The sequence below is a fragment of the Pelobates fuscus genome, chromosome 2, assembly GCF_036172605.1.
Source record: "Pelobates fuscus isolate aPelFus1 chromosome 2, aPelFus1.pri, whole genome shotgun sequence".
NCBI classification, from domain to species: Eukaryota; Metazoa; Chordata; class Amphibia; order Anura; family Pelobatidae; genus Pelobates; species Pelobates fuscus.
Window position 1 is genome coordinate 250,572,381 of NC_086318.1, and position 16,201 is coordinate 250,588,581.

At 46.1% G+C, this 16,201-nt stretch overlaps 1 protein-coding gene across 1 annotated transcript in view; it reads right to left on the bottom strand.

Annotated features, from left to right (window-relative positions):
• The window catches only part of PLG (plasminogen), a 131,910-nt gene that overhangs the window by 69,262 nt on the left and 46,447 nt on the right, over positions 1 to 16,201 (bottom strand). Inside the window, exon 6 of the mRNA XM_063443337.1 lies at positions 3,322 to 3,442. Coding sequence (XP_063299407.1) covers positions 3,322 to 3,442 — 121 coding nt within the window. The remainder of the gene's footprint in view (positions 1 to 3,321; positions 3,443 to 16,201) is intronic.

The following is a 16,201-nucleotide window of genomic DNA, read 5'->3' on the forward strand; positions in this document are numbered from 1 at the left end:
CCATAGTATTCAAGCCTCTCTGCACAACACCACTAGCCTCAGTGCCTCTCTGCACAACACCACTAGCCTCAGTGCCTCTCTGCACAACACCACTAGCCTCAGTGCCTCTCTGCACAACACCACTAGCCTCAGTGCCTCTCTGCACAACACCACTAGCCTCAGTGCCTCTCTGCACAACACCACTAGCCTCAGTGCCTCTCTGCACAACACCACTAGCCTCAGTGCCTCTCTGCACAACACCACTAGCCTCAGTGCCTCTCTGCACAACACCACTAGCCTCAGTGCCTCTCTGCACAACACCACTAGCCTCAGTGCCTCTCTGCACAACACCACTAGCCTCAGTGCCTCTCTGCACAACACCACTAGCCTCAGTGCCTCTCTGCACAACACCACTAGCCTCAGTGCCTCTCTGCACAACACCACTAGCCTCAGTGCCTCTCTGCACAACACCACTAGCCTCAGTGCCTCTCTGCACAACACCACTAGCCTCAGTGCCTCTCTGCACAACACCACTAGCCTCAGTGCCTCTCTCCACAACACCACTAGCCTCAGTGCTTCTCTCCACAACACCACTAGCCTCAGTGCCTCTCTCCACAACACCACAACCCTCAGTGCCTCTCTCCACGACACCACTACACTCTGAAAGTGCAGAAAATGAATTATGTAGAGCAACAGACTGTGCAATATGCCTTTTATCCACAACTCCAAGTCTACCAGATCCTACAGTAATCCATCTGCCATTCCTAGTATGTCTCTGCGGCAGTGGCTTTGCAGCAGTTCCAGCCTGAGTTTGTTTACCAGATAATTTACAAATCTCAGACTTCAAAAATACAATCTCCTGCCGCAAGATAGAGAACTGTCTACAGATTAGACAACAACCAATCCTTCAAAAAGTGGAACGTGAAACAAATGCAAAGCAACTATTACACTGAACTAAGTCTGCCATTCCAATGAGGTGAATAATTTAAATCAAACAAACCTTAACTTTTTATTTATCCTCCTGGATACCTCAGATTACCTTCAGTTTATCTCCAGAATATCTCCAACCACACACACACTTAGAAGCAACACTTAGATGAAGCAACCAAGCTATATTAGCCAAGCTAATGAAGCTAATGAAAGTGTTTATTTTGTTTTCGGATGTTTTTGGCTTCATGTAATTTTTGGCCTTGTGTGTATTTTTTGTTATTATTAATATATTAATAATCCAATTCTGTCTTTGGGTTCTAGTATCTGGATCTACAACCTTGAAGAGACCAAATTAATAGTATTTTCAAATTACACATATATTGTGCTACATTGATTTTGTCGTATTAATCTTCTTTGCTTGGGGAAACCTAGGCTCCCCAGTTTTATAAACTGCCTTGTTAGTGGCAGCTTTTTATATTAGAGTTAAGTGTGGGTGGGATTTTTCTTATCATTACTTTCAGTGTAATAATTTTTTATGCTTTCACCCCCACAAACCAGGTCATGAGCACTTATGGAGTACTGTGTGTCTGTGACGTATCGTGGAAAAGGAAGCTCCCCCTACAGCTGGGCAATCATACAGGAGATTTTGTTAATAAATAGAAAGAAAGCCAGAAATCCACAATACCTAACAGACTTTGTACGGTTTAATCCTGCTCTAGGACTGGAAATATATTAGGCTTGACTCTTGGCCTTGTGGGTGATGAAGGTGTAGGTGGATTTGCATCTAGCCTCTACACTTGGTTGACTAACTGGAAGGGAGATGGCGGTGTTAAAAATAAACTGCTTCTGGCGCTGGTATGAGATGATGCTCCAACTGTTTCCATTAAATGAGTTGATACCACTACAGATAGAGGTAGAATTTGACAGTGGCGAGATCACAGTAAGTACAAAATAAGTGGACTGCTGCCTCTGGTCTCCAAATTCTTCTCTTGTAATCCATCTGTATCATAGAAGATGATGCCTCCTGGGACAGACTTAAACAAATGGTTGGAGTAGAAAGAGTGATATCATCATCACTAGATTCCTTACCACCACCAAGACCAGAAGTTACAGACACTACTTGGGTACTCTGCAGTACCTCTCACTACTGGTGGCACTGACAAAGTCTTTGCTGAGCTCTCCATTAGTTGTATTTTAGGGCAGGGCTACAAGAAATAGGGTGCAACATAGACAACAGCAACAAATCCATTTGGTTTCACTGATCCCTTGCTCCAAGCACCATAAAGCACAAAAAATGGTTAATGGTGCGCTAGCTTTGGAATTGCCTTTTGGGTGGTGAATTGGATGTTAGAGAAATGCTGCTAATCCCATTATCCTGAGGCTCAATACTACTGGTGGCAGTGATAGAGAAGATGTCAACAGTCCTCATGGTACATCCAGATTTGGTACATGTCCCTTTCCCCCACTCTTCACAAATTTCTTCTTGTGATTTGGACATAGCATTGATAATATTGGGTTTGCTTTGTTATTACAATAAATTTGACCCAAAAGAAATCTCAAAGTCTACATTCCAGGCAGGTTAATGGTGCTGTTAGTGGAAGAGTTACGCAAACTAATTATCCCTTACAAAGCAAAGTGTCTCTGTAAGTGGAGAATTTCATACCAAAACACTGTACATATAGACTTCAAGCATCTTAACTACTTCAAAACACTGAAGTGGTCATGGTGCTTGGAGTAATGCTTAATTATGAATGGCAGTTATAAACACAGAGCTAAGATGTTAACTGGTTGGTTTGTCTCATTCCAGTCAATTTACTTTTGTTATGCATTCTATGTAAAAAGATCAATAGAGTGTACTAAAGTGTGTAATTAGAAAAAAATACCCCATGCCAATTTAAAAAATATATCACTTTTTTTTTTTTCAGTTTAATTATTTTGGCATACATTTTTCAATTCATTCTTTCTATAACTTGGCAGATTTTATTTTCTTAATACCAAAACTGAAGTGGATTAAAAGTCAACTTGTGCAATATATATATATATATATATATATATACAAAAAAGGGGAGCACTACTGGTGTTGAAAAAAAACACAAAGTTACATCTAGGTGGACGATCAACATTTCGACCCTACGGGTTTTTTTCAAGATCACGATTATATATATATCTTATTTTATATATAATATATAAATATATATATATATATATATATATATATATATATATATGGCTATTGTTGCCTACATTTTCCAACTGACTACAATTTTTCAGTTTCAGTGATTTAAGTAGGGTTGGGTTGTTTTTATTTCATAAGTGCAGAATTATCTGCTCAGCCAGAAAAAATAGTACACCATCTTACTGCACCATGTTAGCAAGACATTAGATATTGAAAGACTTATTTTCAAGACTTACTTTGAAGGGATATAACCATGAGTATGAGGGGTTTGGTTTTCCCATTCTTGACATTCAGTTCCAGATTCTGTCGTTGAAATCTTCCCTCTGTAATTTTCTCCACTGCAGTGCATACACTCCTCTATACAATTAACATTGGTAAAATGTATACATATTTAAATACTAAAATGTGTATTAATAAATTAATAGAAAATCTAAATAATAATTTGTAATAATTATGTTTGCATGCTAAACCCCATCTTAAAAACAAACTACCAAGTAGTATTCTATGCCCTTAAAACATACATTTTGCATAAAGTATGCTTAGAAAAAGAATGTTGTTGGACTATATTGTGGACAGGTAAAATATATGTTTGCAACAATAATTGATTACCAACTGTGGTTTTTAGAAGCATCCTGTATTGTTATCATGTCAGGTTGGTACACTTAAATATGTTTCAATAAGGGAATTTGTGGGTCATATTGATGTAGAATTATTAAAAATCTTTATTGAACTTGTATTGAATTATTGTACTAACTCCATTTTAACCTCACACTGTGACAGACCCTCCATTTTGTCCTCATTACCTGACAGATTCTCCATTTTAAACTACATTACATGACAGAATTTCCCAGCTACATTTAATACAATGAACAGAGACTGTATTTTCTATAAAGACATGACTAACCCAGGAATTGCTAAATCTCCTGTAATTTGCAACATAGTATAATCTGAAGGCCATGAGAACACTGTACTAATGAAATGTTCTATTCATAAGAGAACCTTGCACCTGATCACAAGACTGACATCACTAACTACGTAAAATGACGCCCAAGCCCCCCTTTCCACCGAGTAAACCTCATGCTGGGAAAGATGGCGCTTGAGCCATCCGTCCACACCCGTGTCCAGAACAATACCACCTCTCGGTGGGTGGACACTTAGCTAACCACTTAGTTTTTGAGCCAATTAATCATATTGATGGGTGGACACTAACACAGACACTTAACAATTAATCCAATTAACGATGTTTATTTACTGATATCTCGATAATCAATGATGATGCAAAATCCCCCTTAAAAGGGCCTGCGAGCCCGCTCTTGTTGCACTTGCCAATAAATTTCCTCGAAGTTATTTTAACCTGAACTCCGTGTGTCAGTCTGAATTACTTCTGCGTATACGCAATCTAATTTTCTCTAATTTGGACAGGAACAGATAGACATTTAAACATCTTTGTTTATTTCTAAATTACACTATAACAATTTGGCGCCCAACGTGGGGCATCGGGCTATGGCCTCTGGCCGGTAAGCCGTCCTAAGGAAGACGCTGTTGGACGGAGGAATCCGGGGGGAAGGAAAGGGAGATTGATCACCTCCGATTACACGGTAGAGACTTCTGCAGAGCCACCGGTATGTTCCGGCCCCTTTGATTGACCCGTCCACGTGTCTGTGACTGCTTCCCGGGAGGACATCAAAGACAGGTAATATCTTGCCTGGTGTCTTGTTACTCACTTGTTTACCTGCATTTAGTCTATCTGTTGCCTGGGTGTGTTTGAATTGGCCTGTTTCAGTTTAAGTGCCCAGGTTGAGTGTTTATTTGTTTCCCCTTTTTGGGATAAAAGGGGGGTGGACCTGTGGTAGTTTGCCTGGGGGTCCTATGTTTGTCTGTTTACCCCTTTTGGGATAAAGGGGGGTGGACCCGGGGGATTTGCCTGGAGTCCTCTGTTGCCTGTTTACCTCTTTTAGGAGCCTCGTGGCTGTGGCTGTAAGGAAAAAGAGGAGGGGGGAATCTGTGGAGGGGTGTAGACTCATTGCTTCCTGGGGATTCCCCATGGTGTCACTTTGATAGCCTAGCTAGCCTCATTGTGCACATAACTCTGCTTGCAGAGAGGTGGTAACCTCCAGCTTCGAGCGCTGAGGCTGGTGGAATTCCAATTTTTTTATTTGTGGTGGGCGGATTCAAGCAGGCATTGCTTGTCTCCAGCACCACGTGGTAGTGAGACTTATGAGTGGGTTCATAGGGGCGCTACGAGGGTGAGGATAGAGGTGGCCACACTTTGTGGACTGCTGTAACGAGGGAGGCTATACAGGATTCGGGTCGGAGAGGATTGCTGTTTCCTGTGGCCGCTGGTAGTGAGACTTGAGGAAGTCATTCTCCGAGCGGGGACACTACGAGGTTGAGGGAGGTGCAGGGGCGTATTTGCCGCGAGGCAAACAAGGCATTTGCCTTGGGCGGCATTTTCCAGGGGGCGGCAAAAAAAGCTGCCCCCAAACGCCCAGGGCAAATGCCTTGTTAGCCTTGCGGCTAACAGACATCCTGGGCTGGTGGCTGCTGGGCTGGTTGCTGGGCGGGCGGGCGGGCGGGCGGCTGGCGAGGGAGCACTTCCTCTGAGCTGTCTGCTCAGCTCCCTCGCGCGCCGCAGAGTGAGGCTGGGAGCCGGAATATGACGTCATATTCCGGCTCCGCCTCCCAGCCTCACTCTGTGGCGCACGAGGGAGCTGAGCAGACAGCTCAGAGGAAGTGCTCCCTCGCCAGCCGCCCGCCCAGCAACCAGCCCAGCAGCCCGACCGGCAGCCCCACTAGACCCCAGGGAGAGGGAGAACCCCCCCCAGCATTCCCAAAGGTAAGGAGGCTGGGGGGGTAAATTAAAAAAAAAATGAGTTAATGTGAGTGAGTGTGTCTGTTAGTGTGTGTCTGTTAGTGAGTGTGTGTGTGTGTGTGTCTGTTAGTGTGTGTGAGTGTGTCTGACTGTGTGTGTCTGTTAGTGTGTGTGAGTGTGTCTGTTAGTGTGTGTGAGTGTGTCTGTTAGTGTGTGTGTGTGTGTGTGTCTGTTAGTGAGTGTGAGAGTGTGTGTGAGTGTGTCTGACTGTGTGTGTCTGTTAGTGTGTGTGAGTGTGTCTGTTAGTGTGTGTGAGTGTGTCTGTTAGTGTGTGTCTGTTAGTGAGTGTGAGTGTGTCTGTTTGTCTGTTAGAGTGTGTGTGTGTGTGTGAGTGAGAGTGTGTCTGTTAGAGTGTGTGTGTGTGTCTGACTGTGTGTGTCTGTTAGTGTGTGTATGTCAGTGTGTGTGAGTGTGTCTGTTAGTGAGTGTGTGAGTGTGTCTGTTAGCAGCTAACAGACACACTCACACACTCACTAACAGACACTCACACACACTGACATACACACACTAACAGACACACACACTAACAGACACACTCACTAACAGACACACTCACTAACAGACACACTCACACTCACTAACAGACACACTCACACACAGACACACTCATACACTCACACACACACACTGACAGATACGCATCCGTTAGCTAATGGATGCGTATCTGTCAGTGTGTGTGTATTTAGAAGGCGGGGGAAGGGTTGGGTGGGGGTGGCGGGGGGGGGGGGGTGGGGGTGGGGGTGAGGGGGGCGCCTGAGTTTTGTCCTGCCTAGGGCAGCACAAAACCAGGATACACCCCTGGGGAGGTGACTTTGGTCACACGAGTAAAGGAAAGGGATTACTGTTGATTTTATTTGAACTTTGATGCATGCACTGTATTTCAATTGTATTGTTGTGTTTTTGTTTAATTAGGAGTCATTCAAACTCCTGTGTCTGTCTCTAAAATTTCACCTTACTTTGTACTTTTCCTATCCTTCCTGTATTATTACACTATCCACTCCTATTTCTCTTGATAGAGAAGTGATTGGTCACACACTTCTCACCCCGCTCCAATCCGTGACTACCACCTCGGGTAGGCGGATTTAGTGACTGGTCTACGTTTTGGGAAGACGCACTTGAGGGGGACCCACCCTTCTTGAGTGGCAGTCGAGCATTGTAGACGTTCTGTTCCATTTTTCTTTCCCTATATCTGGGACGCCTGTATAGGGGGGATATGGGCCAGGAATTGAGTAAGCCCGGTAGGGGCTGGCTCGCATGTGATTTAGTTGAAGACAGAGAGGGAGAGGAGATGGTTAAAGGTGTTGAAAAGATTGCTAAAGTGTGTAAAATTGCTGTGCCTTCATGTGGTAGATTGCAGCCAGAAAGCTGGCGTAGATTACTGACAGAGAAGAAGGGCAAGCTTACAGATAATGATTTATTGCGGACTGCTGAAGCGTGGTACAGATGTCAGGGTTCTCACCTGTGAGACAGACGGCCAGACGTGGTCGCGCCTGGAATTCCCAACAGGGGACTTGAACCGGGGAACTTATCACTCCTAGTCCTGCTTTCTGCCTCTGAGCCACAGCAGCTTTACACAGAGACTACTGATTCCGGTCTTGTTCATCCTGGCATGGCTACTACACCGGGGGCTGTACCTTGACTTGTCTGTGTCTCACCTGACTCTGATCGATCATCAGCAGGGTATTTAAACCCAGCCTCGCCCTGTGCTCAGTGTCAAGTCTTTGATCTAGTGTTCCTGTGTCGTACCAGTGTTCCAGTTTATCTGCTTCTTATATTTGACCTCGGCTTCTGACTACGTTTATTCTGACCTCTGGCATCCTTTGACCTCGGCTATCCCTCGACTATCCTGCTGCTTCAGTCCTTGCCTGTACTGCGTATTTGGTACTGCATCCTGCACAGCCCCCGTGCACAGACTCACAGGCTGGGTGAATTCTTACCTGACCACCTTGGCCTGTGGCTATCTGCAAGGGTGAGCAACATATCTGCGCTACAGACTCCCAACTCAGGTAAGACCCTGACAAAAGACTTGACCAATATGGAGTCCGCAGAAATGTGCTCACCCTCACTTCAGCAAGTGTCCAGCCTGGTCCAGACGGTTTCGGAGTTGCAGCAAGAAATTTTTTCTCTTAAAGGCGCAGTACATCCAGCTCCGGAACCCTTTGTCATCATGCCCGACAGATTTGATGGTAACTACACGTCCTTTCAGTCATTCAGGATGGATTGCGAGGTATTGTTTTCTTTAAAGCCTCGAACTTACGCCACGGATTTCATCAGGGTCAGAGCGGCTATCAACCTGTTGTCTGGACGCATCAAAGTTTGGTCTTACCAAATGTTGCAGAGGAAGAGTCCTGTCCTTGTCAGCTGGGAATCCTTTATTATTGCTATGGACTCACAGTGCAGGACCACTAAGCCCAAGCCAGCTCCACCTACTAAAAAATCGCGGAGTCTACATAACCAAGGAACCGAGTACTATCACCCAGTGATGCCCTCTTATGATCCAGTTCCCAGGAAAACTCCAGAGGTATCCTGTGTTCCACTTGACCCTGAGGAACCTATGCAAATTGGACTTGTCCACTGCAAAGTCACACCTAGGGAGAGGGACCGAAGGAGAAGCCATGGTCTGTGTTTTTACTGTGGAGAAAGAGGTCACTTCATCACGCTTTGTCCTGTTCGCCCTCCTAGACCTCCAGCTCTCCGACTGGGTAATAATTTCCTTCATCCAGTGTACACCGCATACCAGCCTAAAGAGCTACAAGGGAGCCGTTATTCCTGCCCAGGCTTGGCTTCCATGGAAAATACTACACCTCCTGCTCCAGAGTCGTCTGCATCTACTACCAAAGTTACTTCCTGTAGTACCACCACTACTTCCTGCCCACTTGAAATGGATTTACCTATGGATTGTGTCATTGCTTCTAATGGCACTACGGTCTGTAAAAAAGACCTAGAAGTGTTCGAAAAAGCACTGCTAGCTACGAGCACTGTTCCTGCCGAAGTTGTGGAAGTCCTTGCCACCTGTACCCGGAACCTAAAAAACCTGGACAGATCGTCAGCCGTACCAGAAGCTGGTACTGGGAAATCCCAAGCTAATAAGGGATTCCATACTGAGGACTTTCACTATGGGGACTCAATGGATTCTGATAGTGACTCTGGAGATGCGGATTATTTCGATGGAGAACCTACTTACGCCCAGAGGTCGTTTTTAAAGTGGGGGTACTGTCAGGGTTCTCACCTGTGAGACAGACGGCCAGACGTGGTCGCGCCTGGAATTCCCAACAGGGGACTTGAACCGGGGAACTTATCACTCCTAGTCCTGCTTTCTGCCTCTGAGCCACAGCAGCTTTACACAGAGACTACTGATTCCGGTCTTGTTCATCCTGGCATGGCTACTACACCGGGGGCTGTACCTTGACTTGTCTGTGTCTCACCTGACTCTGATCGATCATCAGCAGGGTATTTAAACCCAGCCTCGCCCTGTGCTCAGTGTCAAGTCTTTGATCTAGTGTTCCTGTGTCGTACCAGTGTTCCAGTTTATCTGCTTCTTATATTTGACCTCGGCTTCTGACTACGTTTATTCTGACCTCTGGCATCCTTTGACCTCGGCTATCCCTCGACTATCCTGCTGCTTCAGTCCTTGCCTGTCCTGCGTATTTGGTACTGTATCCTGCACAGCCCCCGTGCACAGACCCACAGGCCGGGTGAATTCTTACCTGACCACCTTGGCCTGTGGCTATCTGCAAGGGTGAGAAACATATCTGCGCTACAGACTCCCAACTCAGGTAAGACCCTGACAACAGAGTAGCGAAGGCTATTCAGCAGGAAGGTTGGGTTGAGGAAGAAATAAATCACAAAGGTGTGAAATTGTTTGTGTATCATAACAATTGTGTTGCTGGGGCATTCCCTCAGCCAGCGCCCCAAAATGGCGCCCAGGGGATGTCTATCCCCAAGGTTCAGTCAGCAATAGGTGATAGCCAGCTGACTATGTTCCCCACTCCCAATCCTCCCAACACCCATCCCATCACCTCCCCTGTTTGCCCGGTCCTGAATTCTGATGGATCTTTCTTTTCCCCTTCACCGTCCCTAACCTTTCCATCATCCTCATCCATCCCTACACTACCTTCTGTGTCTAATCCGAACATTTCATCTACCATTCCTTCCTTACACTCTCTCTCCGTTGATAATTCTACCCTCCCATCTGCATCCACCCAATTCACCAACCCCTCCTCCCTTGCTACTGCCAATCCTACTGCACCCGCTCCGGCTCCTCCTTCTACACCCACCTCTACTAATCCCTCTCCGTCCTCTCCCTTACTCACTCCTCCCACGGCCCAAGTTCCCACCTCCTTCCCTAATCCTTACCTTACCGCCCTCCCCAGGTTCCGCCCCAATCCCCACCCAGATGGCTTGGCCATACCCCTTCCATACCCCATGTCCCTGCCCTATCCAAATTATCCATACCCCCTTCCCCAAGCCACTCCCCAGACCCCGGTCATGCCTAGTCCGGCACAGTCTGCCCCGGATGTGCCCACATCCAACATGGCCGCCACTTCTTCCCTTAACCCTAACGCAGCTTCCTTTAACGCCTCCAATATGGCGGCGCCCCTGATGCCGGTACTTCCCGATGATTATTCGCCCCAAGCTCACGACTCACTAGCACTAGCCACCCCAGCATCTGGGAATCCCTCATTTCCCCCGGTTCTGACACCTCAGGTGGTCCCCTTACGTAGAAGGGCCCAGACCACAGATGAGGATGAGGATGACGAGGTATCCCAGGACTCGTTGGAAGCTGCGGGGCCCTCGGCCCGCCGTTCCATCGATGATCCTTTTGGTCATAAAGGTCGGGGAGAAAGGGGCCCTTCCTAAATATGTTGCTTTTAATCCTACACAAGCTAGTGCTCTAATGAAATCCCTCCCAGACCCAGAAAAGCAGCCTATGCCTTTTTACCGAGGGATAGTTCAGATTCAAAAGACTTATTCCGCAGCATGGCGTGATTTACTGAGCATTTGTGCTATTAAAGCCGGGGATGCATATTGGCCCAGCATGGCCCGCCACCTCAGTACAGATCTGCTTGTAAGTGACATTGATTACCCCTCAGGAGTAACCTTTTGCAACCAACTGAAAGAATGGGCTAAGGACAAACTTGCAGATCAGGCTGCTGGCCTTACTGATATTATACAAGACAAAGGAGAATCAGTGGAAAGGTTTCATGCAAGACTGTTTCAAATGTTTACAGATTTGGGTTTTGATCTTACTGACAAGATTCATTCACAAATGCTGTCTGGTGCATTTGTCCAAGGTGTTAAAGACTCCATACGCAAGGGAATCATTGCTGCACGCCCTGAGTATAAGGTTGTCCCTCTGGATACCTTACTCTTAGTTGCTAGAGGTCTGGAATCTGCCCAGACTCCCAGAAGACCCAGTTCAGCTCCTCTCATGGTGTCCCGCTTCACTCCTGTCCCAAAAGGCACCAAACCTGAGGATGGACATTGCTTTAATTGTGGGGCTAAGGGACATTTCAGAAGTGACTGCCCTGAACCCAAGAAAGAACCCAAGAGGCTGCCCAAGCCTGCCCCTGCCCCCAAGGTCTCAAAAACAGTTCCAATTGTTGAGGAACCAGATGATTAGGAAATTGGCAAGCCTGTGTCATTAACCCCTGTTATGGCAGTGTCTACAGGGGATAAGGGGGGGCCACTTGCCACAGTGACTTTACCCATTGAAGGACAACCTACCACATTTCTTGTTGACACAGGTGCAGCCCGAAGTGTTCTACGAGAACAAGACCTGCCAGATCCATCTTTTCTGTCAAATATTGATGTCTCTTGTGTTGGAGTGGATGGCCAACCAAGACACAGTCCTTTAACAACTCCATTACGAGTTGGCAACTATCCTAGCCTGCTTGCTCGTTTTGTGGTATCCTCCACATGCCCAATTAACCTGTTAGGCGCTGATGTCCTCTCACGCCTGCAGGCATCTATCACCTTCAGTCCAGATGGACAGGTAGAAATGTCTACTCCTCTATCTGAATCAGACACCTCAGCCTTGTGCTCCCTGCCTCTGATGCTGCATTTAGAAGAACCCCGTGGGGAAGCAGCGGAACAGAGGTCCAACTTTCCAGATGTGCTAAAGACAAAGGTGCCTGCTAAATTATGGTCCTCAGGCCCAGAGGACATAGGTCACCTGAAAGTTCCACCTGTGGTGGTAAAGCTCATTCCAGGAGCAAAGTTACCAAGAAAACCACAATATCCTTTAAAACCAGCTCAAGCTGCAGCTATTTCGATTCAAATCAAAGCACTCTTGGAGAAGGGTGCTCTTGTGAAATGTAAATCAGAGTGTAACACCCCATTATTTCCTGTGAAGAAGAAAACTCCAAAAGGTGAGCCAGAGAAGTACAGGATGGTTCAGGATCTCCGTGCTGTTAATGAAGCAACTGTCCTGGACACCCCTCTTGTACCAAACCCTCACACTCTGCTCTCTGGAGTCCCACCATCTGCAAAATACTTCACAGTCATTGATCTGGCTAATGCCTTCTTCAGTGTTCCACTGGATCCAACCTGTCAATACCTGTTTGCTTTCACCCATGAGATGCAACATTATACCTGGACTGTCATGCCCCAAGGGGCACAAAACTCTCCGAGTCAATTTGCAAGAGCCATGTGCTCCATCCTTGACCCATGGCAAGCAGACCACCCAGAAGTTGTCTTGCTCCAGTATGTGGATGATTTACTGCTCTGTGGAGATGATATACCCACAACTGAAGACTGCTCAATTAGTCTCCTTTGCTATCTGGCAGAACAAGGATGCAAAGCTTCACTTCTCAAGCTGCAATTCTGTCAACCTTCAGTAATTTTCCTTGGTCATTGCCTATCTCAAGGTACCAGACATCTCACTCGGGACCGAGTCAGAGCAGTACTGGATATTCCACCTCCAAGGACTTCAAAATCTCTTCATGCCTTCTTAGGCCTCATTTCCTACTGCAGAGCATGGATCCCAGAAGCCTCTCTGCTTATGCAACCTCTCTATGATGCACTCAAGTCAGACCCATTCTGCCTGACCGATGAAGCTCTGGACAATTTCCGCACTCTAAAACGTGCCATTGCATCTGCTCCTGCTTTAGGCCTACCTGACTATACCAAACCCTTCAAATTATTTGTCTCTGAAAGACAAGGCCATGCTACAGGAGTCCTTACCCAAACAAATGACTTAAGAGGCCGCCAGAGGCCTATTGGATATTTCTCCTGCCAGCTGGATATCGTGGCCAGAGGGTCCCCTTCCTGCCTTAGGGCTGTTTTTGCTGCAAGAGAACTTATTGAAAGAACTGCAGACCTGGTCCTCGGCCACCCTCTGGTTGTTTTGGCCCCTCATGACATTTCTGCCATTATCAACCAAGTCCAGCTCAAGCATGTGTCTCCTGCCAGACACCTACGTCTACAGTGTCACCTTCTACTACCTGACAACTACCATTCAAAGATGTCAAGTTCTTAATCCATCCACTCTTCTTCCACTCCCTGAGGGGGGTATCTACTATGGGTTTATCATGGATGAAACCTACATCTACCTTCTCGCCGGGTGCATCAAGAGAATGCATCCAGATTTAACATTCTATAAAGAAGAAACACCTCTCTGTGAAGGCCCTGATTATGCCTTCTGTACCACGTGGTACAAGCCAAACATTACTCCTGAACCTTGCTATGAAGATGAGCTTTATCACTGGATGGGGGTGAAGCTCACTGCTCAAGATTTCTACTGTGATTCTGAAGGCAATAGCATGGTTCTGATTCACCTACCTCCAGAACTCAATTACTTGTACCGTCATTGGGATACTGCTATTCCACATGTCCCTGTCACCAAGTTGAAAACAAGATCATGGAATGATCTTGGGCCCATGGCAAAATTATGGGCCACCATGGATGAATCACAGCTACAGGAAAACGGCATTGCCAAGTACCCAACAACTGATCTTCTTGAAGCATGGCCACGCCATTTCCTGGAAAAAGAATTCCAAGATCTGGTCATAGTGAATGATTATGACCCAGAGACACCTCATGACTGTTTTGAACAGATGAAAATGGAGACAATACACTTACCAACTGTGCATGAGAATCCATTACCAAATCCTGATTTCACCCTGTTTGTGGACGGTTCAAGGTATGCTGATGAAGAAGGAAAAGTTATCAAGTCATCATCTTTACCACCAGCAATGTCTGCACAAGAAGCTGAATTACAAGCCCTGACCTCAGCATGCAAAATTTCCGAAGGGAAACGTGCCAACATCTACACAGATTCAAGATATGCTCTGGGTGTGGCACATGACTTCGGCCTCATTTGGAAGACAAGAGGATTTCTTACCACTGCCGGTACACCAGTCAAACACAGCACTGCAATCAAGGAACTAATGGATGCCCTCCTACTTCCTGAAGAAGTGGCCGTCTTGAAAGTCAAGGCACATGGGAAGTTGGATACAGATGAAGCAAAGGGCAACCATTTGGCTGATCAGGCTGCTAAGCAAGCAGCAAGAGATTTGCAGGAAGTGGATGAAGAAGTGTCCGGACAGTGTCCGGACAAGAGGAAGAAGTTCCTATTTTTACCTTACAAACCCTTCCTACTGACCTAATAATTTTGCGGGAACAGCAAGCTGCAATTACCCCCGAAGAAATCCAGAAATGGAAGAAGAAAGGAGCTATCCTAAAGGATGGAATATACTACAACAACTTTAAGTTCTGCCTTCCTAAAAATTTATACCCAGCAGTTGTTCAATGGGCACATGAACCTGCACATCTGTCAAAAGACCTAATGGCCGCCCTTATACAAAAGTATTATGAAGCACCCGGAATCACAACATTGATCAACAGCTTCTGTAAGGCCTGTGTCATCTGTGCGAAATGCAACCCAGGAAAACCAACCAAGGTGCCTTCGAAACACCTGGCTAAACCCATGTACCCATTTCAGAGAATTCAAATTGACCACATACAAATGCCCAAGAGTGGGTCTCATGAATATGCGCTAGTAATAGTGGGCATGTTCTCAGGCTGGCCAGAAGCCTACCCAGTGGCCAATATCACTGCAAAGACAACTGCAAGACGCCTACTTACAGACATTGTATGTAGATTTGGACTTCCAGAAGTAATTGAAAGTGATCAGGGCCCAGCTTTTACAGCAACAGTGACTAAAGAAATTTGGACTGCTCTGGGGGTGACCCTAGCCTTTCACACCCCTTACCACCCACAAAGTAGTGGTAAAGTGGAACACATGAACGGTACTCTAAAAGCCAGAATGTTAAAAATGTCACAAGAAACAAAGATGCCCTGGCCAGAAAGCCTGTCAATAGCTTTATTCAGTGTTAGGCACACACCTAGAGGGAAGCACTCACTATCCCCATATGAGATTCTATTTGGGACAGCACCCAGACTAGGTTGTTATTACCCGCAACAGTTGCAGCTTCAATCTGATGTTTTAGTAGACTATGTAACTGAACTTGCAAGTGCCTTAAACAAAATGCATGCCCAAGTTTTCTCTTCAATTCCAGATCCCGATTTGGATACAGGTACCCACAACCTGCTTCCCGGAGATTGGGTTCTGGTCAAGAAATTTGTGCGGAAAAATACCCTGGAACCAAGATTTGACGGACCATTCCAAGTTCTCCTGATCACCGCAACCTCCGTCAAATTGGCCGGCAGGCCACACTGGATCCACGCTTCCCACTGCAAGAAGACTCCTGCCCCAGAGGAAGCAGATACCGCACAACCATGTACCTCTGGTACATTATCTCCTTAATTAGTTTAATTAAGGTTCAGCAAGTAGCCATCACCAAAGATGTTAGTGGGTACACCTTCTGGTACAATTCATCATGTACCCATGTGGCTACTTATACTTTTGATTACTGTGATATCGTAGAATGCCCATTCCCCACATCACAGATTCAGAATATCTATAGAGATATCCCTCATGCAAAGGATCCCTACGTTTGTGTAGTTGACAAACAATGGGGGCACAATTGTGACCATTGGGGGGCGGCGGGATGGAATGCCGGGCCTGCCTGGGGTTACAAACCAAAAAGTGCCTTATCTAAAATGGATGATCATGGTAGATCCCTCCTCCAAAGAATGACTCTGAGAAAGCCTGGAGGAGGTACACCAATGAAATTAATTCTAAATATTGAGCATCCAAGTCCAACAGATGCAGACCAGTATGTAATGGGAATGTATTGGAAAAAAGGTTCCTATAACAAGTTAGGGCATTTCTACCTTAA